This window comes from Coregonus clupeaformis, chromosome 9 (genome assembly GCF_020615455.1).
Source record: "Coregonus clupeaformis isolate EN_2021a chromosome 9, ASM2061545v1, whole genome shotgun sequence".
Lineage (NCBI taxonomy): Eukaryota > Metazoa > Chordata > Actinopteri > Salmoniformes > Salmonidae > Coregonus > Coregonus clupeaformis.
Window position 1 is genome coordinate 8,111,318 of NC_059200.1, and position 22,433 is coordinate 8,133,750.

The 22,433-nt window shown below is 41.3% G+C and overlaps 1 protein-coding gene across 1 annotated transcript; it reads left to right on the forward strand.

Moving 5' to 3' along the window:
- Window positions 1-518: 518 nt before the first annotated feature.
- Window positions 519-5,016, forward strand: LOC121574353 (protein CWC15 homolog). The gene is made up of 7 exons (XM_041886971.1): window positions 519-620; window positions 1,206-1,347; window positions 1,513-1,625; window positions 1,841-1,932; window positions 2,036-2,146; window positions 4,288-4,427; window positions 4,518-5,016. Exons 2-7 carry the CDS (start codon window positions 1,217-1,219, stop codon window positions 4,645-4,647), a joined length of 717 nt encoding a protein of 238 aa, XP_041742905.1. The 5' UTR covers window positions 519-620; window positions 1,206-1,216; the 3' UTR covers window positions 4,648-5,016.
- Window positions 5,017-22,433: the final 17,417 nt, after the last annotated feature.

Here is a 22,433-nt window from a genome sequence, read left to right on the forward strand (position 1 = left end):
TTTAGTAATTGGTCTCCAATTGTCAATGAGAGAAGGGTCTTTATCATGCTTCGGAATCAGTGAAATAAGGCCCTGTTTCATAGTGGAGACCATTTCACAATTTTCAATGCAATCTTGAAACATATAAAAAATAGGTTCTTCTAGTATACAGACAGTTTGTGGAAAGTTAAAAGTGCATCTGCGTAACGTCACACACCCAAGAAAGCTCACCAATCACCTGACGTAAGTCATGAATATTAATTTATTTGCCTGAAAGCACCTATTGTTCTTACTCTTCTCAAAGAGCAGCAGGTGCCGTGGGCCCGACCCCTGTCCCAAAGCACTCACTGGCGGCCCAGTCCTCGCACAGCTTTTTACTCACTTTGTGTCTCTCCCATGATGTTATTCTTCTCTCCTACAGCATCCATCACAATTACATGCACATGGCCAATTATGTAAATTAGATGATGACGTCATTTAGCGACTTCTACCGACTTTTAGGACAGCCAATAGCTACTTTCCTTACTGAAGAGTTGGCAACACGCTCCGGCTATCCTACGAAACGAATTGTCGCATACAGCGTGACGTCACCGTTAACAATCCAAAGGGCCCTTTCTCTTCCTCATAGTGTGAGGAAAAAGGTACATTTCCTCGAAATTGTCCCATATTAGCAAGCTAGTTTTTTTTTAAAGAGAAAGATAGTTATGATATTATTTTTGTAAACTTGTAGCTTGCGTTACTGTATGACTGTTATTTTTCTCGCTGCAAAGATAGTTAGCTAAGCTAACGCTAGCTGGCAGCCAGCTTGCTAGCTAACAGGAGATACTACCTAGCGTAGACAAGTGTGTTGGTGTTTGCACAGCAATAATCTATACCAATTTTATACTAAATCCCACTCAATGCAGAAATCGTTACTAAATTTGCTTCACTAACTAGCTGTGTCTGTTGGTTAGCTAGCTATATAACTAGCTAGCCTAGATGTCTATTTTGATTAAGTACAGTACTAGCTAGCTAACGTTACTCGCCAACTACTCTGTATCTCAGACGTCCACCGTTTGTTTTTTTCATCATGGCGAGTTAGCTAGCTAAATACGGATTGAGTTATGTTAACGTGACATAAAAATACGTTGATAAATGATTTGATGTGTTAATGGCTGATTAGCTATGTATTTGTTGCCCTCTGTTCTCGCTAGCTAGCTATATTTCCTTGGGTTTTCTATTTTTAGAGCCACCAAAAATGACAACAGCGGCGAGACCGACGTTTGAGCCAGCGAGAGGAGGGAGAGGGAAGGGAGAGGGCGATCTCAGTGCGTTGTCCAAACAGTACTCCAGCCGAGATCTGCCTGGTCACACAAAGATCAAATACAGGTGAGTGACACAAGTAACACAACCTATCCTTGTTGTGGTGTGACATCTTGGCATCAGTCTTACCCCATATGGCTTAGTGCTGCACTGCACCAGTAGTTGGGAACAGGTCCTTCTGGTTGAAGATGAAGTGATGTTTCACTCTGTGTCCCTGTCTCATCCCCTCAGGCAGCCCACCCAGGATGCCCCAGAGGAGGTGCGTGCCCGTGACTTCCGCAGAGAGCTGGAGGAGAGGGAGCGTGTTGCTGTCCGGGAGAAGACCAGAGAGAGGGGACCTAGAGGTGGGTATCCAGGCATACACATAAACTCAGACCCGAGGTAAAGATTGAACTGAACTTAAAATATTGTCTGCTGTGTGTAAAGAAGATCAAGATGATTTTAGCATCTGACGTACCATTATGCCCAAAGGTTATTTTTTGTTGACATGAGTCGTCTGCAGGGGATTTCATCTCAAGCCAGTATCATTAAAATTATGGTTTCTCTTTTTAATTTTCAGAACACACCACATCTTCATCCTCGTCCTCAAAGAGGCCCAGACTAGATCAAATCCCTGCTGCCAACCTGGATGCAGATGACCCTCTCACTGACGTAGGTGCCAAATGTTCATCCACCTGTCACATTAAAGTCTGTGCTTCTTTTTTTTTTGAAAGCTCAGCCTCTAACCTTCATTGTTTTATGTTTTTGGGTATAGGATGATGAGGAAGATGATGACTCTGAGGACAGTGATGACGATGACACTGCGGCTCTGCTGGCTGAACTGGAGAAGATCAAGAAGGAGCGGGCTGAGGAGCAGGAACGCAAGGTAAGGCCGCCAACGCAGTGACACGAGTCGCTACAAGATGATCAATAGCTGCAAGGTCACAGTCGTGCCAGTTAAGTCCAGCCAAATGCAAATGGATTTCTCAGGTATTGCTGAGTAGTAGAAGAGAATAGGGCTCCATTGACCTGCTAAATGAATGGGTTGTTTTGTTTGATACACTACATGGCCAAAAGTATGTGGACACCTGCTAGTCGAACATCTCATTCCAAAATCATGGGCATTAATATGGAGTTGGTCCCCCCTTTGCTGCTATAACAGCCTCCACTCTTCTGGGAAGGCTTTCCACTATATGTTGGAACATTGCTGCGGGGACTTGCTTCCATTCAGCCACGAGCATTAGCGAGGTTGGGCACTGCTGTTGAGGGATTAGGCCTGGCTCGCAGTCGGCATTCCAATTCCTTTCCAAAGGTGTTCGATGGGGTTGAAGTCAGGGCTCTGTGCAGGTCAGTCAAGTTCTTCCACAACGATCTCGACAAACCATTTCTGTATGGACCTCGTTTTGTGCACGGGGGCATTGTCATGCTGAAACAGGAAAGGGCCTTCCCCAAACTGTTGCTACAATGTTGGAAGCACAGAATCGTCTAGAATGTCATTGTATGCTGTAGCGTTAAGATTTCCCTTCACTGGAACTAAGGGGCCTAGCCCAAACCATGAAAAACTGCCCCAGACCATTATTCCTCCTCCACCAAACTTTACAGTTGGCACTATGCATTCGGGCAAGTAGCATTCTCCTGGCATCCGCCAAACCCAGATTCTTCTGTCGGAGTGCCAGATGGTGAAGCGTGATTCATCACTCCAGAGAATGCATTTCCACTGCTCCAGAGTCCAATGGCGGCGAGCTTTACACCACTCAGGCCAACACTTGGCATTGCGCATGGTGAACTTAGGCTTGTGTGCGGCTGCTCGGCCATGGAAACCCATTTCATGAAGCTCCCGACGAACAGTTATTGTGCTGACGTTGCTTCCAGAGGCAGTTTGGAACTCGGTAGTCAGTGTTGCAACCGAGGACAGACGATTTTTATGTGCTACGCGCTTCAGCACTCTGCGGTCCTGTTCTGTGAGCTTGTGTGGCCTACCACTTCGCGGCTGAGCCGTTGTTGCTCCTAGACGTTTCCACTTCACAATAACAGCACTTTCAGGTTGACCTGGCAGCTCTAGCAGGGCAGAAATTGGACTAACTGACTTGTTGGAAAGGTGGCATCCTAAGACGGTGCCACGTTGAAAGTCACTGAGCTCTTCTGTAAGGCCATTCTACTGCCAATGTTTGTGTATGGAGATTGCATGGCGGTGTGCTCGATTTTATACACCTGTCAGCAACGGGTGTGGCTGAAATAGCCGAATCCACTAATTTGAAGGGGTGTCCATATACTTTTGTCCATGTAGTGTATAATCCCTGTCAGACATTTTCTGATATATATATATTTTTTATTTCACCTTTATTTAACCAGGTAAGCCAGTTGAGAACAAGTTCTCATTTACAACTGCGACCTGGCCAAGATAAAGCAAAGCAGTACGATTAAAAAAAACAACAACACAGAGTTACATATGGGGTAAACAAAACATAAAGTCAAAAATACAAACAGAACATATATATACAGTGTGTGTGAATGTAGTAAGTTATGGAGGTAAGGCAATAAATAGGCCATAGTGCAAAATAGTTACAATTTCGTATTTCAATATATACATATTGATTCTTGAAGAATATCACTTATAAATGCCTCATGAGCTTAGTTCAACTGTCAAACCCCATCAGAACCCAAAATATAAGATTGTTTTACTCCAATGTTTGTAAACATTGTAAATGCCTCAAAACATGCTTGAAACTAATGTTGATATATTGGATGGTCAGTACTTGCATCTATAGCTCTGTTACATTTCTCCAGGCTCATCCCTCAGCTTTTTACAAAACAAAATAGGCGGGTATGACGCTTTGCTATTGTTTCAACTAAGGACTGGCCCTTTAAACATGTCTACCATTTTTGTTGATTTTTGAGATGCTTGCAAGCAACTATCTGAGCCTTTTATCAAGGCCAATCAGAAAGCGTTGCTAAGAGCAATACTTTAGCCAATGAGAGATTTGCCCCTGGTCCTCTTTGACCACCATGTTTCGTGTTCTGTGCCAGGAGCGGGAGCAGAAAGCTGAGGAGGAGAGGATCCGCATGGAGAACATCTTGAGTGGGAATCCTCTGCTCAACCTGGCTGGGCAGCAGCAGCAGCAGCAACAGATAGTCCCCACCCCGACTGCCTTCAGCGTCAAGAGGAGGTAAACACACACACACACACACACAACTGCCTGGGACATGGCTGTGGATGGCTGTTGTGTTACATCCTCTCCTGTCTCTTTCTCTCTAAGGTGGGACGATGACGTAGTGTTCAAGAACTGTGCAAAGGGAGTGGATGAGGCACGCAGGGAGAAACGCTTTGTCAACGACACTCTGCGCTCCGAGTTCCACAAGAAATTCATGGAGAAATATGTGAAGTAGGACTTACAGCTCTGCTTTGAAGGTGTTTCATTTCACTCGGCTCTGCTCTGTTCCAGTTCATCACTGACTGGTAGGGATTGGTCTGTAAACATTGAATGAACCTGAAGAATGGAGTGACTTTACATGGAACATTTTGGCCCCCCACGCACCGAATCCTCTGTATATAAATTAATCTAATGCTTGACCTGAAAACAGATGAACTAGTTTTGTTTAGTGTAAAAGCATTTTCTACCATTGAAAGGAATGGTTGCAATTGCGACACCATCATCAATGTCAACTTTTTGTTATTTTTCTTTTACGTAACCTTTTTTTAAGTGATGTTAATGTCAATAAACAAAGCAATAAATAAAACCTTTGTCTGTGAGAGGGCTTTTATGGTTTTGTCATTGCTTTTAGCTTTGTGCCCAGGAGTTATAATTCTCCAATGGCAAGCTCCAAAGCATGCCTTTTTCCTCTTCTTTAAAATGTTTTGGGGGGCTTATTTTGTGGTACATGAAAGCCTATGTGGCACATTACCTTCATGACTCATGCCTTTTAATTGAGATGAAGAGGTTAAACCTTTCTTCATAGGATGTTTATATTTGCCTTCAGCGTCAAGAGGAGGTTCACACACTGGTGAATGAGTCCACTGAATTAGAGGGGAGATTCAGCAACTCTTTAACGGACAATGGAAGTTAATTAAAACGCTTATTTAATACACTGCTAAAAAAAATAAAGGGAACACTTAAACAACACAATGTAACTCCAAGTCAATCACACTTCTGTGAAATCAAACTGTCCACTTAGGAAGCAACACTGATTGACAATACATTTCACATGCTGTTGTGCAAATGGAATAGACAACAGGTGGAAATTATAGGCAATTAGCAAGACACCCACAATAAAGGAGTGGTTCTGCAGGTGGTGACCACAGACCACTTCTCAGTTCCTATGCTTCCTGGCTGATGTTTTGGTCACTTTTGAATGCTGGCGGTGCTTTCACTCTAGTGGTAGCATGAGACGGAGTCTACAACCCACACAAGTGGCTCAGGTAGTGCAGCTCATCCAGGATGGCACATCAATGCGAGCTGTGGCAAGAAGGTTTGCTGTGTCTGTCAGCGTAGTGTCCAGAGCATGGAGGCGCTACCAGGAGACAGGCCAGTACATCAGGAGACGTGGAGGAGGCCGTGGAGGGCAACAACCCAGCAGCAGGACTGCTACCTCCGCTTTTGTGCAAGGAGGAGCAGGAGGAGCACTGCCAGAGCCCTGCAAAATGACCTCCAGCAGGCCACAAATGTGCATGTGTCTGCTCAAACGGTCAGAAACAGACTCCATGAGGGTGGTATGAGGGCCCGACGTCCACAGGTGGGGGTTGAGCTTACAGCCCAACACCGTGCAGGACGTTTGGCATTTGCCAGAGAACACCAAGATTGGCAAATTCGCCACTGGCGCCCTGTGCTCTTCACAGATGAAAGCAGGTTCACACTGAGCACATGTGACAGACGTGACAGAGTCTGGAGACGTCGTGGAGAACGTTCTGCTGCCTGCAACATCCTCCAGCATGACCGGTTTGGCGGTGGGTCAGTCATGGTGTGGGGTGGCATTTATTTGGGGGGCCGCACAGCCCTCCATGTGCTCGCCAGAGGTAGCCTGACTGCCATTAGGTACCGAGATGAGATCCTCAGACCCCTTGTGAGACCATATGCTGGTGCGGTTGGCCCTGGGTTCCTCCTAATGCAAGACAATGCTAGACCTCATGTGGCTGGAGTGTGTCAGCAGTTCCTGCAAGAGGAAGGCATTGATGCTATGGACTGACCCGCCATTCCCCAGACCTGAATCCAATTGAGCACATCTAGGACATCATGTCTCGCTCCATCCACCAACGCCACGTTGCACCACAGACTGTCCAGGAGTTGGCGGATGCTTTAGTCCAGGTCTGGGAGGAGATCCCTCAGGAGACCATCCGCCACCTCATCAGGAGCATGCCCAGGCGTTGTAGGGAGGTCATACAGGCACGTGGAGGCCACACACACTACTGAGCCTAATTTTGACTTTTCTTAAGGACATTACATCAAAGTTGGATCAGCCTGTAGTGTGGTTTTCCACTTTAATTTTGAGGGTGACTCCAAATCCAGACCTCCATGGGTTGATACATTTGATTTCCATTGATACTTTTTGTGTGATTTTGTTGTCAGCACATTCAACTATGTAAAGAAAATGTATTTAATAAGATTATTTCATTCATTCAGATCTAGGATGTGTTATTTTAGTGTTCCCTTTATTTTTTTGAGCAGTGTATAAGTAAAACCAATGCGAAGGCCAAAAGCCGAAACAGTTTGGTTTTACTTGTAATAGTGTTTTAATTAACTTCCATTGTCCTCCAATAGTTGCTGAATCTCCCCTTTACTTCAGTTTGCTCTTCAATTCATGCACCTTGGTTGGTGAGCGAGGTAGCAGCAGTACTCCCTTTCCTTTGGTGAATGAGTCCAGCCATATTCTGCATAAGGCACCACACTATTCAGTGTGGCAGAGAAACGTGGAAAGATTAATAGAGAAATAAGTATCTGTATTATTTTGTCTGCTTTGATGAGCTAAGCTGTTCCCACTGAATAATGGCCTTTTTAGAGCAAAGGTATGGTTTCTCGCTTGTGAATTTAAGCTTGCCAGATGTTATTTTCCTCAGGGTGATAAAGGCAAACATTTAGGTCTGCAGATATGCTTGACATTCATTTTGGGATGGTGTGATTGTATGTTAGTGTTGCAATAGACACATTCTTCACTTCAATTATGATGACTTACTTATTCCTTTCAGCAAATGAGGTCCTCAGCCAGTAGTGCATCTCCAGGGAACTCTGTTCTGGGTGGTTTTCTTGACCTTATTCCATGTGGTTCCTGCCTTCTTCATTTCCACCTCACTTTATTGGTAGGTCTTTTGTTCAACCCTTCATACCAAAGTTAAGAATAGTACAAACTGTTTTGGGAGACAGGTAATTCAGTATGTCTCGTTGGGAAACGTAGCAAAACGATTAACTGGCTGAATGCAACCCATGTTTTGGTTTGTTCAATTATGTTGTTCAGTTCTACAATGTTACTTTGCTGACCTTGTACACAATGTTTTTAGCCATGCTCAGAGGAAAATGGAAATAAAATACGAATAAGAAAGAATGCACTTGTTCATTCAGTTTGTTCTCTAACCATGCACTTTGGTTGAATGCATTGGCCGTATGCTTTTTCATTGTTACTTGACAGAATACAAAAGGTACATGCCATTGGAAGACCTTCCTCAGACAATGTTTGACTGACAGTCTTTGTGATTGCAATACCGCAGTCCTCAGATGTATAGAAGTCATTCTATTCCCGGCTGTTCTCTTTCACTCAAAGGATGAACAGTAATCATAAAGGGCCCGATTCCGACTTAGGAATGTATGCCTTTCCTAGGCACTTCTCAGTAGTTGCTATTCAGAGGTGTGTAACGGGCTTTGCAAGGCTGGTTACATTGCGAAAGCTGAAAAAATGTAATTCAATCACTGAAAACCCTCCCACCTGCAGGCCAATAGATTTTCTCGTGGAGTTTTCATTCAATGAGGTTTTCAGTACATTTATCTTAAGCCATCCCTTTAAATAGGGCATACCTTTAATTAGAAATGTGTCAACAGACTAGAATACATTGAGAGAATGGGTTCAGAAAATAGGGTTCAATGAAAGAAAGTAATCTAAATATATACATATTCATCTCCGTTTCAACACCAACTGGTAGATTAAAAAAGACTGATCTTGTAGATTATTTAGGCACATTTTAGGGTTAGGAAAGTATGTATGAATCATAAAAAAAAACTGGTTTGGAGAGTCTTTACGCATGAAATATATTGATGAATAAAAAATTCCAATGGTTTGAGTCATTCAGAAAATGGTTATGTTTAACCCATGGTAATGTTGGAAGATTAATGTATATAAAATTATAATAGGGAGAATAGTGTACAATAGTAGGCTATACCCTCATCTATTGCCTGCACTAACCATGGAACTATGTGATGACACAGCCAAGTATTGCGCCAAGTGTCTGGTTCAAACTGTTAGGGCTTGGTCTGCGCTCTGCTCCATAACAATTTCATTAAAAATATGATTAACTGTTACTAATGATCCTCTGCAACAAACCCATGGCCGTGACGGAGTTTAGAGAGGAAGCAAATGAAAGTAAGCAAAACAATGTAATGAAATTGTCCTCCCTAGTGGCGCAGTGGTTTAAGGCACTGCATCGCAGTGCTAGCTGTGCCACTAGAGATCCTGGTTTGAATCCAGGCTCTGTCGTAGCCGGCCGCAACCGGGAGACCCATGGGGCGGCGCACAATTGGCCCAGGGTAGGGGAGGGAATGGCCGGCAGGGATGTAGCTCAGTTGGTAGAGCATGGCATTTGCAACGCCAGGGTTGTGGGTTCGATTCCAGTATAAAATTCTGCATAATGGAACACAGCATTTCATAAACTTTACTGTGGGAAAGTTGATATGTTGATATGCTTCAGTTTGCTGCCACATGACTGGTTTCACATTTGTCTCCAGTGATTATAAGGTAAAATAGATCTAAAACAAGTGTCATTTATATTTACAATTCCCTTATCCAAACGGATTACTCAGTTACCTAGCACTTATCAATAGCTCTACCTGAATACTTTTTAAGTAACACCTAATGTGTGAGTGTGTGTGTGTGTTTGTATGTATGTACAGTGCCTTCAGAAAGTATTCAGACCCCTTGACTTTTTCCACATTTTGTTGTGTTACAGCCTGAATTTAAAATGTATTAAATGTCGATTTTCTTTGTCACTGGCATACATACAAAACCACATACAGTAATAGTGGAATTATGTTTTTAGAAATGTTTACAAGTTGTAAATTACAGTGCATGGACAATGGTGTTATTTCTATTGGAAAAAATAAAGTACATACTTTTCCCACTTGGAACTGGTAGGTTCACTAGACCTTATTCATGGTTTCCTCATGCGTAAAATTGGTGGAATTATTAGGGAATTAAATAAAGGTCAGAATACTGCGTATCTGTAGACACACCTCCGCCACACCTTCATTTATTCGATCTCCACCCAACACGAATGGCAATAGAGAAGTGCATAAAAAGGGAATAACGTTCCATTTACGCGCGCTTAACTCAGGTCGGAATCAGGGCCACAGCGATTTGCTGCTGTAAAAATAAATACTGTATGAGATGAGCAAGCTGCAATAGCAAGAGTCTGACCTGAGCTGAACAAGGGTTATTCACGCTCCCATTCACAGCATTAACTGGACCATTGCTCCCTCTTTGATCTCACATTGTGCAACAGTGGAACAGGTTGAGAGCTTCAAGTTCCTTGGTGTCCACATCACCAACAAACTATCATGGTCCAAACACACCAAGACAGTCGTGAAGAGGGCACGACAAAGCCTATTCCCCCTCAGGAGACTGAAAAGATTTGGCATGGGTCCTCAGATCCTCAAAAAGTTCTACAGCTGCACCATCAAGAGCATCCTGACTGGTTGCATCACCGCCTGGTATGGCAACTGCTTGGCCTCCGACCGCAAGGCACTACAGAGGGTAGTGCATACGGCCCAGTACATCACTGGGGCCAAGCTTCCTGCCATCCAGGACCTCTATACCAGGCAGTGTCAGAGGAAGGCCCTCAAAATTGTCAAAGACTCCAGCCACCCTAGTCATAGACTGTTCTCTCTGCTACCGCACGGCAAGCGGTACCGGAGCGCCAAGTCTAGGTCCAAAAGGCTTCTTAACAGCTTCTACCCCCAAGCCATAAGACTCCTGAACAGCTAATCATGGCTACCCGGACTATTTGCATTGCTACCAAGGTCATTGGCCCTCCTGTAGCTCAGTTGGTAGAGCATGGCGCTTGCAACGCAAGGGTTGTGGGTTCGTTTCCCACGGGGGGCCAGTATGAAAAATGTATGCACTCACTAATTGGAAGTCGCTCTGGATAAGAGTGTCTGCTAAATGACTAAACTGTAAACTGTAACTAAACTGTCATTCCTACCAAGGTCATTGCTAAGGTCCACTCATTAAGAGCCAGTCTTTTCCAGACATTCCATTTCTCTGTAAACTAAGTGCTTCAGTATTACAAAAGGAAAGGGATTCCGTGATTTGGATTGAAACCCTCCACTGGCCGGACTGAAGGTGAAATCTCCCCAACTCAGTATCCTGCACCCTCTATGACCACAGTGCACTAATGTATTCGTATTAATTAGGGATCCCCATTAGTTACTATTCAAACACATTAAGGCACATCACACAAAAAAACTAAAACAGTACATATAACATCATTACATCCCTACATATCTACAACAAGGACATCAGCCAACTGAACCACGGCCTGTTCAACCCGCTACCATCTAGAAGGCGGAGACAGTACAGGTGCATCAAAGCTGGGACCGAGAGACTGAAAACCAGCTTCTATCTCCAGGCCATCAGACTGTTAACTAGTCACTACTTGCCGGCCTCCACCCAGTACCCTGCCCTGAAATTTAGTCACTGTTACTAGCCGGCTACCACCCGGTACACAACCCTGCATCTTATAGACGGCTGCCCTATGTACATAGTCGTTGAATACTGGTCACTTTAATAATGTTTACATACTGTATTCTAGTCAAGGCTCATCCTATATACTGTAACTACTGCTGTACACACCTTTTCTATTCATGTACTGTCCATAATGTCTATACACACCATCATATGTCCCATATCTATCTATATTGCCACATCACCATATTGTGATACCCATGTTCCAGTCCCATTGAGTTAAAAATATAATTAATCATCACATTAAACAAGATGGGACTGGTTATGTGTGGGGTCCCATTTTCCATTTCACAAAAAGTGAGGGGTAACAGTGAGGGAGCTGTCCCAATATAAACCTGTATCAACCGTCCAAATAATACAACTCAAGATCCAATTACATCATCTCCCACAGATCCCTTAAGAGCACAATAGTCCTTCTGGCTACAGCTTGTCATAGGCCTTTCCATATCAAAGCAGGTAGTTGGGTGGGCTAAAATGTCATTTAAAATGAACCCTAGAAATAGCAGTGTTGGGTGATTTGGAAGGCCATAGTCAATCAATCAACAATATAATAATACTCGTAGGAAAGGTTTTCATCTTAAACTCACAATCTGTGGATACTATGTGATTAGAAAGGTTCAAAATGAATGTAAAACGATAGGTGGGATGGGCTGGGATTAAAGAGCTCATGATCAGTAATGGTTATTACTGAAAACACTACAAATAATGTATACAGGAGATACCTGAATACTTTTTAAGAAACACCTAATGTGTGAGTGTGTGTGTGTGTGTTTGTATGTATGTACAGTGCCTTCAGAAAGTATTCAGACCCCTTGACTTTTTCCAAATTTTGTTGTGTTACAGCCTGAATTTAAAATGTATTAAATGTCGATTTTCTTTGTCACTGGCATACATACAAAACCACATACAGTAATAGTGGAATTATGTTTTTAGAAATGTTTACAAATTAATTACAAATGAAAAGCTGAAATGTCTTGAGTCAATAAGTATGCAACCCCTTTGTTATGACAAGGCTGAATAAATTGAGGAGTAAAACTGTGCTTAACAAGTCACATAATAAGCCCATCTGAAATTAGCCCACCCAACTACCTCATCCCCATATTGTTATTTATTTTGCTCATTTGCACCCCAGTATCTCTATTTGCACATCATCTCTTGCACATCTATCATTCCAGTGTTAATACTAATTGTAATTATTTTGCACTATTGCCTATTTATTGCCTTACCTCCATAACTTGCTACATTTGTACACACTGTATACAGTGAGGGAAACAAGTATTTGATCCCCTGCTGATTTTGTACGTTTGCCCACTGACAAAGAAATGATCAGTCTATCATTTTAATGGTAGGTTTATTTGAACAGTGAGAGACAGAATAACAACAACAAAATCCAGAAAAACGCATGTCAAAAATGTTATAAATTGATTTGCATTTTCATGAGGGAAATAAGTATTTGACCCCCTCTCAATCAGAAAGATTTCTGGCTCCCAGGTGTCTTTTATACAGATAACAAGCTGAGATTTGGAGCACACTCTTAAAGGGAGTGCTCCTAATCTCAGCTTGTTACCTGTATAAAAGACACCTGTCCACAGAAGCAATCAATCAATCAGATTCCAAACTCTCCACCATGGCCAAGACCAAAGAGCTCTCCAAGGATGTCAGGGACAAGATTGTAGACCTACACAAGGCAGGAATGGGCTACAAGACCATCGCCAAGCAGCTTTGTGAGAAGGTGACAACAGTTAGTGCGATTATTTGCAAATGGAAGAAACACAAAAGAACTGTCAATCTCCCTCGGCCTGGGGCTCCATGCAAGATCTCACCTCGTGGAGTTGCAATGATCATTCTGTCATATTCTGTCTCTCACTGCTCAAATAAACCTACCATTAAAATGATAGACTGATCATGTCTTTGTCAGTGGGCAAACGTACAAAATCAGCAGGGGATCAAATACTTTTTTCCCTCACTGTATATATTTTCTGTTGTATTTTTGACTTTATATTTTGTTTTACCCCATATGTAACTCTGTGTTGTTGTTTTTATCGCACTGCTTTGCTTTATCTTGGCCAGGTCGCAGTTGTAAATGAGAACTTGTTCTCAACTGGCTTACCTGGTTAAATAAAGGTGAAATAAATAAAATAAAAATAAGTTGCATGGACTCACTCTGTGTGCAATAATAGTGTTTAACATGATTTTTGAATGACTTCCTCTTCTCTGTATCCCACACATACAATTATCTGTAAGGTCCCTCAGACAAGCAGTGAATTTCAAACACAGATTCAACCACAAAGACCAGGGAGGTTTTCCAATGTCTCGCAAAGAAGGGCACCTATTGGTAGATGGATGGTGCCAGGTTTTCTCCAGACTTGATGCTTGGCATTCAGGCCAAAGAGTTCAATCTTGGTTTCATCAGACCAGAGAATCTTGTTTCTCATGGTCTGAGAGTCTTTAGGTGCCTTTTGGCAAACTCCAAGTGGGCTGTCATGTGCCTTTTACTGAGGAGTGGCTTCCGTCTGGCCACTCTACCATTGGTGGAGTGCTGCAGAGATGGCTGTCCTTCTGGAAGGTTCTCCCATCTCCACAGAGGAACTCTGGAGCTCTGTCAGAGTGACCATCAGGTTCTTGGTCACCTCCCTGACCAAGGCCCTTCTCCCCCGATTGCTCAGTTTAGCCAGGCGGCCAGCACTATGAAGAGTCTTGGTGGTTCTAAACTTCTTCCATTTAAGAATGATGGAGGCCACTGTTCTTGGGGACCTTCAATGCTGCATAAATGTTTTTGTACCCTTCCCCAGATCTGTGCCTCGACACAATCCTGTCTCGGAGCTCTATGAACAATTCCTTTGACCGCATGGCTTGGTTTTTGCTCTGACATGCACTGTCAACTGTGTGACCTTATATAGACAGGACTGTGGGACCTTCCCAAATCATGTCCAATCAATTGAATTGACCACAGGTGGACTCCAATCAAGTTGTAGAAACATCTCAAGGATGATCAATGGAAACAGGATGCACCTGATCTCAATTTCGAGTCTCATAGCAAAGGGTATGAATACTTATGTAAAAAAGGTATTTTCTTTTATGATAAATGTTATACATTTGCAAAAAATTCTATAAACCTGTTTTCACTTTGTCATTATGGGGTATTGTGTGTCGATTGATGAGGACTTTTATTTATTTAAATAATTTCAGAATAAGGCAGTAACGTAACAAAATGTGGAAAAAGGGAAGGGGTCTGAATACTTTCCGAAGGCGCTGTATGTATAAAGTACCAGTCAAAAGTTTGGACACACCTACTCATTCAAGGGTTTTTCTTTCTTTTATTTTTTTTTTTTTACATTGTAGAATAATAGTGAAGACATCAAAACTATGAAATAACACATATGGAATCATATAGTATCCAAAACAGTGTTAAACAAATACAAATATATTTGAGATTTGAGATTATTCAAATAGCCACCCTTTGCCTTGATGACAGCTTTGCACACTCTTGGCATTGTCTCAACCAGCTTCACCTGGAATGCTTTTCCAACGGTCTTGAAGGAGTTCCCACATATGCTGAGCACTTGTTGGCTGCTTTTCCTTCACTCTGCCTTTCGACTCATCCCAAACCATCTCAATTGGGTTTAGGTCGGGGGATTGTGGAGGCCAGGTCATCTGATGCAGCACTCCATCACTCTCCTTCTTGGTAAAATAGCCCTTACACAGCCTGGAGGTGTGTTTTGGTCATTGTCCTGTTGAAAAATGAATGACAGCCCCACTAAGCCCAAACCAGATGGGATGGCGTATCGCTGCAGAATGCTGTGGTAGCCATGCTGGCTAAGTGTGCGTTGAATTCTAAATAAATCACAGACAGTGTCACCAGCAAAGCATGTCACCCCCACACCATAACACCTCCTCCTCCATGCTTTACGGTGGGAACTACACATGCAGAGATCATCCATTCACCCACATCGCGTCTCACGAAGACACGGCGGTTTAAACCAAAAATCTCAAATTTGGACTCCAGACCAAAGGACAAATTCCCACCGGTCTAATGTCCATTGCTCGTGTTTCTTGGCCCAAGCAGGTCTCTTCTTCTTATTGGTGTCCTTTAGTAGTGGTTTCTTTGCAGCAATTCGACCACGAAGGCCTGATACACACAGTCCCCTCTGAACAGTTGATGTTGAGATGTGTCTGTTACTTGAACTTTGTGAAGCATTTATTTGGGCTGCAATTTCTGAGGCTGGTAACTCTAATGAACTTATCCTCTGCAACAGAGGTAACTCTGGTTCTTCCATTCCTGTGGTGGTCCTCATGAGAGCCAGTTTCATCATAGCGCTTGATGGTTTTTAAGACTGCACAGTTCTTGAAATCTTCTGTATTGACTGACCTTCATGTCTTAAAGTAATGATGAACTGTCGTTTCTCTTTGCTTATTTGAGCTGTTCTTTCCATAATATGGACTTGGTATTTACCAAATAGGGCTATCTTCTGTATACCCCCCCTACCTTGTCACAGCACAACTGATTGGCTCAAACGCATTAAGAAGGAAATGAATTCCACAAATTAACTTTTAAGAAGGCACACCTGTTAATTGAAATGCATTTCAGGTGACTACCTCATGAAGCTGGTTGAGCAAATGCCAAGGTTGTGCAAAGCTGTCATCAAGGCAAAGGGTGGCAATTTGAATAATCTCAAATATAAAATATATTTTGATTTGTTTAACACTTTTTTAGTTACTGTATGATTCCATATGTGTTATTTCATAGTTTTGATGTCTTCACTATTATTCTACAATGTACACATTTTTTTAATTAAAGAAAAACCCTTGAATGAGTAGGTGTGTCCAAACTTACTGTCACGCCCTGACTCAGGGGACGTTGATTTGTTGAGTCAGGGTGTGTATATTCCGTGTTATGTTGTTTTTTTCTATGTTTTGTTCTAGATCGTTTAGATCTATGTTGGCCAGGGTGGTTCCCAATCAGAGGCAGCTGTAGCTCGTTGTCTCTGATTGGGGACCATACTTAGGCAGCCTGTTTGGCACCAGTCTGTGTGGGATCTTGTTCCGTATAGATATGTTATTAGTCTACCTTGGACTTCACGTATCGTTTGATTGTTGTTTTGTTTGCGTTCAGTACGTTAATAAATATGTACGCTTATCACGCTGCGCCTTGGTCCGTCTCATCCGTTAACGATCGTGACACTTTTGACTGGTAGTGTATATATATATATATATATATATATATATATATATATATATTTAAATATCTTTGTCATGTGAATGCTGTATATAAAAGTACCATGTACAGTATGTAGTATGTAAAATGTAATATGTAAAATGTTTGTATGTGTAACCAAACAGCTGTAAAAGCAAAATAAAGTTATTTTGTCTTCTGAAGAATAAAAAATACAAAAACATACAAAACAGGATGTGGTCAAATGCAGTTGAAAGTGTAAAATCTCTTGCTATGAGGAGTTAAATCAAAAGGGTCACTCGGGTTGGAGAGGTGGGATGTGGGATGTGGGGTTTATTCTTGTTTTTTGTTTTACTTGTATTGGTGGAATCAATTAGCGTAGAATCTATTGTTGCTTGGTAGATCTGTTCATGTACTATGAAAACTGTACAAATAATAATAAAAACATGTCAAAGAATGGAAAAATGTCCTGTCAAAAAATTACCGCTCCATTATTTTATGGAGCTGAAATCTGTATAAATCTGTTAAGAAACATGTAATATATTGAAGTGAATGTCTGACAAAAGGTTTTACAACAGATATCAGCAGATATTACATTAATCTATTAACTGACAGTCACTGTGTTTAAACAGTATTTTCTGTAATTCTTTGAAGGAACTGTAATTTTTGCCAGTGCATCTTCCGTTTTTATAGGGAAATGTTGTTAAAATAGTGCTCCCTCTGTGTATACAGCAAATTATCCTGTGTTAAATCAACACACTGCTTAGTGTAAAGCCTTATTTGCATATTTCCCAGAGTGCCTTGCCTTTCGATGGAAATGTGGCGTTACCACCCATGACTGTATTTGTTAGTGACATTAACCAGGATAAAGAATGTAATAATAAGCCAGATGGAAACAGAACATGTTTTGGTAAACTTTCCAAATGTGGACAAACCAAAAGGTCAAATGAATGTGAGAAAAGTCGGTGGAAACGCTATTATGCGGAAATATTGATATAGCATCATACCCAAGTAAATTTGGAGTCACGCTATGACATCCGTTTAAAAAGCTACGGATGAAATAAGTTATGATGAACTTCACAGGGTGGGGAAAGTGCAAGGTGATGATCTTGATGCTCCTTTCTAATAAATATCGAGGGTCTTATTCTGGTGACATGATAATTGATGGTTGGCTGCCGTTTGAAAAATATAAATAATCTAGTTTTTTTGTCCATATAATCTCATCATGTAGGCTATACATGCACTCTAGCCAACAGCGTGCAGATAGCGTTGTTGGCTAGACTATAGCACACATACTAATACCAGTGTGGGCACACTTGCTATATAACTCAAAATGTTTTGTGAGAAAACCGTCAGTAGATTTGAAAATGCAATGGAAACCCATTTAACTTGTATTTTTTATTCGGTACATAGGAATTTAACCGCAAAATGTATTTTTATGTGCACGATGTCATCACGCACAGCCTTTTATCTGCAACAAGTAAAATGATGGAAACACATCTCTGGTGGGAAAATGCATCTATTGTTTTTATGCAGATTTTTGAATATTAGCATGAAAATCTGTCACCAATTGGATGGAAACCTAGCCATGGTTGGCATGGTTGTTGCATTCATCCATTTTCAGTCCTGTGGACTTCACCAAGTCACATTATGCTGGCTTGCAAAGTGATATGTACACTGAACAAAATATAAACACAACATTTAAAGTGCTGGTCCCATGTTTCATGAGCTGAAATAAAAGATCCCAGAAATTATCCAGACGCACAAACATCATATTTATCTCACATTTTGTGCAGAAATTTGCTTACATCCTTGTTAGTGAGCATTTCTCCTTTGCCAAGATAATCCATCCACCTGATGCACTTTAAAATGAGGAGTTGGTGCCTCTAGAGCATTTCAGATGGTTTTTAGGGGACATTTTTACTGAAGAATGTGTTGTGTTTTGCTTTTTGTGTATTGTTGTGTATAATAAAGTGTATTTTAATGTGTATATGAATGTGTAGTTTAATGTGTTTCTTGTATTTGAATGTGTATTGTGGGCTCACCAGGAAAAAAGACCTTGGTCTCAGCATTGACTCACTGTCATTTTTTTTTATTTTTTTTATGAAATATTAAAGTGCGTCATTGTACCATTCCACCACTAGAGGGCATAGTAAGCTCTCACAGTGTGATGCTGGAATGTTGTGAATGAAAGATAAAAGGAGAAGGGGGTTCAATAAAGATACTTAAGTTAACATTATTATCGGAAATTGAAAGAGGGAAAGCGATAGAAAACTACAGATCCCCGTTAATATGTTTGGGTTGAGTCTGGGACCTGGCTTTCAGATCAAGGCTGATATGAACCCAAATTTAAAATCTGGAATTCTCTCATTCTTTTCTGTGAGGATATTTCACTCCGGCATTGCTGTAATTAAAATTGAATTTACCCCTCCACATCTAGTTTACCAATAGGGGAACATACTGAGTGATTGTATCATTATGTACCAAACTGTTTTGGAGATTGAGGTTTCTTTTTCACACTAAAATATTGTGAAGTCATCATGGCCACACCTTGGTTTACACAGCAGCTCCCATTCATTCAAACTGCTTCACTTCTGAACCAGAGGGCTCTGCTCTGGGCTGGGTGCAGAGTCACTGGCAATAACATCAGACTCACTCTGTTATCTGACATTAGTCAAAGTAATGGAAAGCTGGTTAATCACTCTGTACAATAGAGCTTGGCATTTACAACATCAGGATTGTGGGTTCAATTCCCGGCGCCACCCATATGTAATATAAATGCATACATGACTGTAAGTTGTTTTGCATAAAAAATGTCTGCTAAATGGCATATATTATGTATTTATTATATTATCAGTGGGCTGGGCTGAGGTAGTGTTCTGATCAGGTAGATTAATCACCAACCAGGTTGCTAACACTTTCACTAATTACTTTATTACTAATAACAGATAACACAGTCTGCTGTTACTGCCAGCCTAAAACATTCATATTCAGATCTGTTTATTGCCACACAACCAAAGGTTTGTGATATTCGTTTTTGGTACAGAGATTGTCTGTCTGCAACATCCCACTGTGCACACCACGTCAGTTCAACGTGGACATTATAATATTTGGTTGATACGTTGATCAATGAGATTTCAATCTTTATTCACCTACTCAAAAAGACAGCCAGAGGTTTGTTGAATTCCCAATGTGTTATTACTACGCTTTCAACCATCTAAAAGCACAACCAAATTCCAATGGAAAAACAATATCTGATTTTTGGTTTAGTTTGTGACCTAAATGTGTTATCTCTGCGATTTCAACCATTTAAAAGAAAACAAAGTTAAAATGGGAAAACAATGTCAGATATTTTGTTTTTATACAACAACTTAATGTGTTATCACTGTGCTTCATCTAATAGCACAACCAAATGACCTGGATTGTAGTTAAGGTTACATTAAAAGTACATAGTGCAAGTGATCCATGCTGTTTGAGATTCTGTGCAGATTATTATAGCAACGGTGAAAATATCCACAGACCTGCGACCTATGCATGCTTCCTTGAACATGCACGATTTCTATGATTACATAAGAAGACATTTGTAGTTACAGTAACCTCAAAATGTGTCCATGGACGTGTTACTCATTTTAAGGTTGAATAAATACTGTTACATTAGTTCAGGGACATTGGAGGCTGCTGAGGGGAGGACGGCTCATAATAATATCTGGAACAGAGCAGATGGAATGGCATCAAACACATGGAAACCATATGTTTGATGTATTTGATACCATTCCACTTATGCCGCTCCAGCCATTACCAAGAACCCATTCTCCCCAATTAAGGTGCCACCAACCTCCTGTGTTCAGGGATCATCAACTAGATTCAGCCACGGGCCAATGTTTTCTTGAGCGGATGGTCGTGGGGCCGGAACATAATTACAAATAATTTGTAGACTGCAAGAAGCTCAAACAGATATAATATTTGACTAAAACGATCATTTCAAACCTTGTTTACATCACGTCTCTTTTATGTATGGGAATACTTGGGAACAGATTTCCAAAATCAAAATCACTTGGAGCTGATTTCCTGGTGTTTTTACAGTCTTACAGGCCAAATAGAACCAACCGGCCTGCGGGCCGCAAGTTGGGGAACACTGCATTAGTTTGTAAGATAGCCTTAACTTTAGGCTATTTACTGTATTACAAAGGTAATATTGAATTGTGTTTGGTTGACAACCAAATATAAACATTTAAAGGAGATATATCTAATCAAAAAGAAAGGAGGACCAAGGCACTCTTCATATAATGAATTAAAATGCCTTTATTAGTATGGCATGTTCAATAGAAACAAGGTTTTTTAAAAATCTGACGCGTTTCGGCTGCATGGCCTTCGTCAGGGAGTACAAAGAAATAATACAATGTCCTCTTTTGAACAGCTTTTCCAATTAGCCCTAATTTGAAGAGGGAGTGGTTACAAAGTTGATTGGACACACCTAGTAAGCAATACTATACACATTAAAAAGTGAAATACTGTAACTATGTTATCATACAAATACAACTCCAAGTTAGAAGTATCAGAACACTTAGAAAGGTAGTTCTAACCTTAAATATGACTGGGAAAAGTGTCAAAAATAAGAAAGCAATATATTCCATAGTACACTAGAAACAGCAAAACATGAACAACCACAGTCTAAACATAGCTGAGGGCAATTGAGCACAATGTCCGCTAGATGACAGCAAATGGACCTATCACAACCCTACAGGAAGGGTGAGAAATCCATATCTTCATTTACACCAGGGTATTTAGTGGCCTGTAGTTTGTAAATCCAAAAACTTTCCCTTTGGTTTAACTGTTTAAGACGGTCCCCTTTTCTAATTGAGGCCGGAATATGATCAATACCCATAGCTTGTAGGGAGGCAGGGTTACCATGGTGTAAGGACTTGTAGTGCCTTGCCATGGGGTAGTCTTCATTGCCTACCCGTATGGCGTACTTGTGTTCTGCTAGGCGGTCTTGAAGGCGTCTCTTTGTCCGTCCAATGTAGAACACCTTGCACTGCGGACATTCCAATCTATAGATGACATGAGTGGTTTTGCAGTTAATGAAATGCTTGACGTAATACTCAATTTTGGAAGCTGTGTCAACAAAATACTTTTTCTGTGCAATATTACTGCAATGGTTGCACTGGTTACATTTAAAAAAGCCCTTGGGTTTGTGGTCAAGCCAAGTTTTTTGAGAGTCACCCGGAAGATAACTGTGGACTAATTTGTCATTTAGGGTAGAACATCTCTTAAAGCTTATGACTGGTGGCTCAGGAAAGACTTGGCGTCGTAGCGTATCACTTTGGATGATTCCCCAATTATTTGTAATGATTATTTTAATGTTCTCTGCTTCAGTGCTGTATTTTGTAACAAAATACACTCTCTCTGATGTATCACGAGGCGCTCCCCTTCTCAACAAGTTCTCTCTGTCAAGTAATCCAGCCCTTCTACCTGCATCTTTCAGGACCTGAACGCTGTAACCCTGATTCAAGAAACGATTCTCCAATTCAGTAGATTTGACACTGTAGTCTGTTTCCTGATCGCAAATTCTGCGGACTCTTTGGAATTGGCCATGTGGAATATTCTCTTTTAGCCTTTTGGGGTGAAAGCTGTCTGCCCTCAGAATGGTATTCCCATCTGTAGGCTTCCTAAAGATTGATGTGTGCAAACAACCTTTGTCATTTTTACTAATGTCGAGGTCCAAAAAATGAATATTATCCTTGCTGTACTCCATAGTTAGTTTGATGTTAGGATTAATGCTGTTACAGTATTGGTGGAAGGAAATAAGTTCATCTTCTGAGCCGGACCAAAACAGGCAAACATCATCAATATAGCGTCCCCACCATATAATCCGGTCAAAGAAATGGTTATTAGAAGGATCCAAAATGAAGTCATTTTCCCATTTACCCAAGTACAAACCAGCGTAGGAAGGGCTGTAGCAAGCTCCCATGGCACAGCCTTTGACCTGTTTATAAAGATGTCCTGAAAGATAAAGATGTTATGATTAAGAGTCCATTCAGTCAGTGAGACAATGAATTCTGTA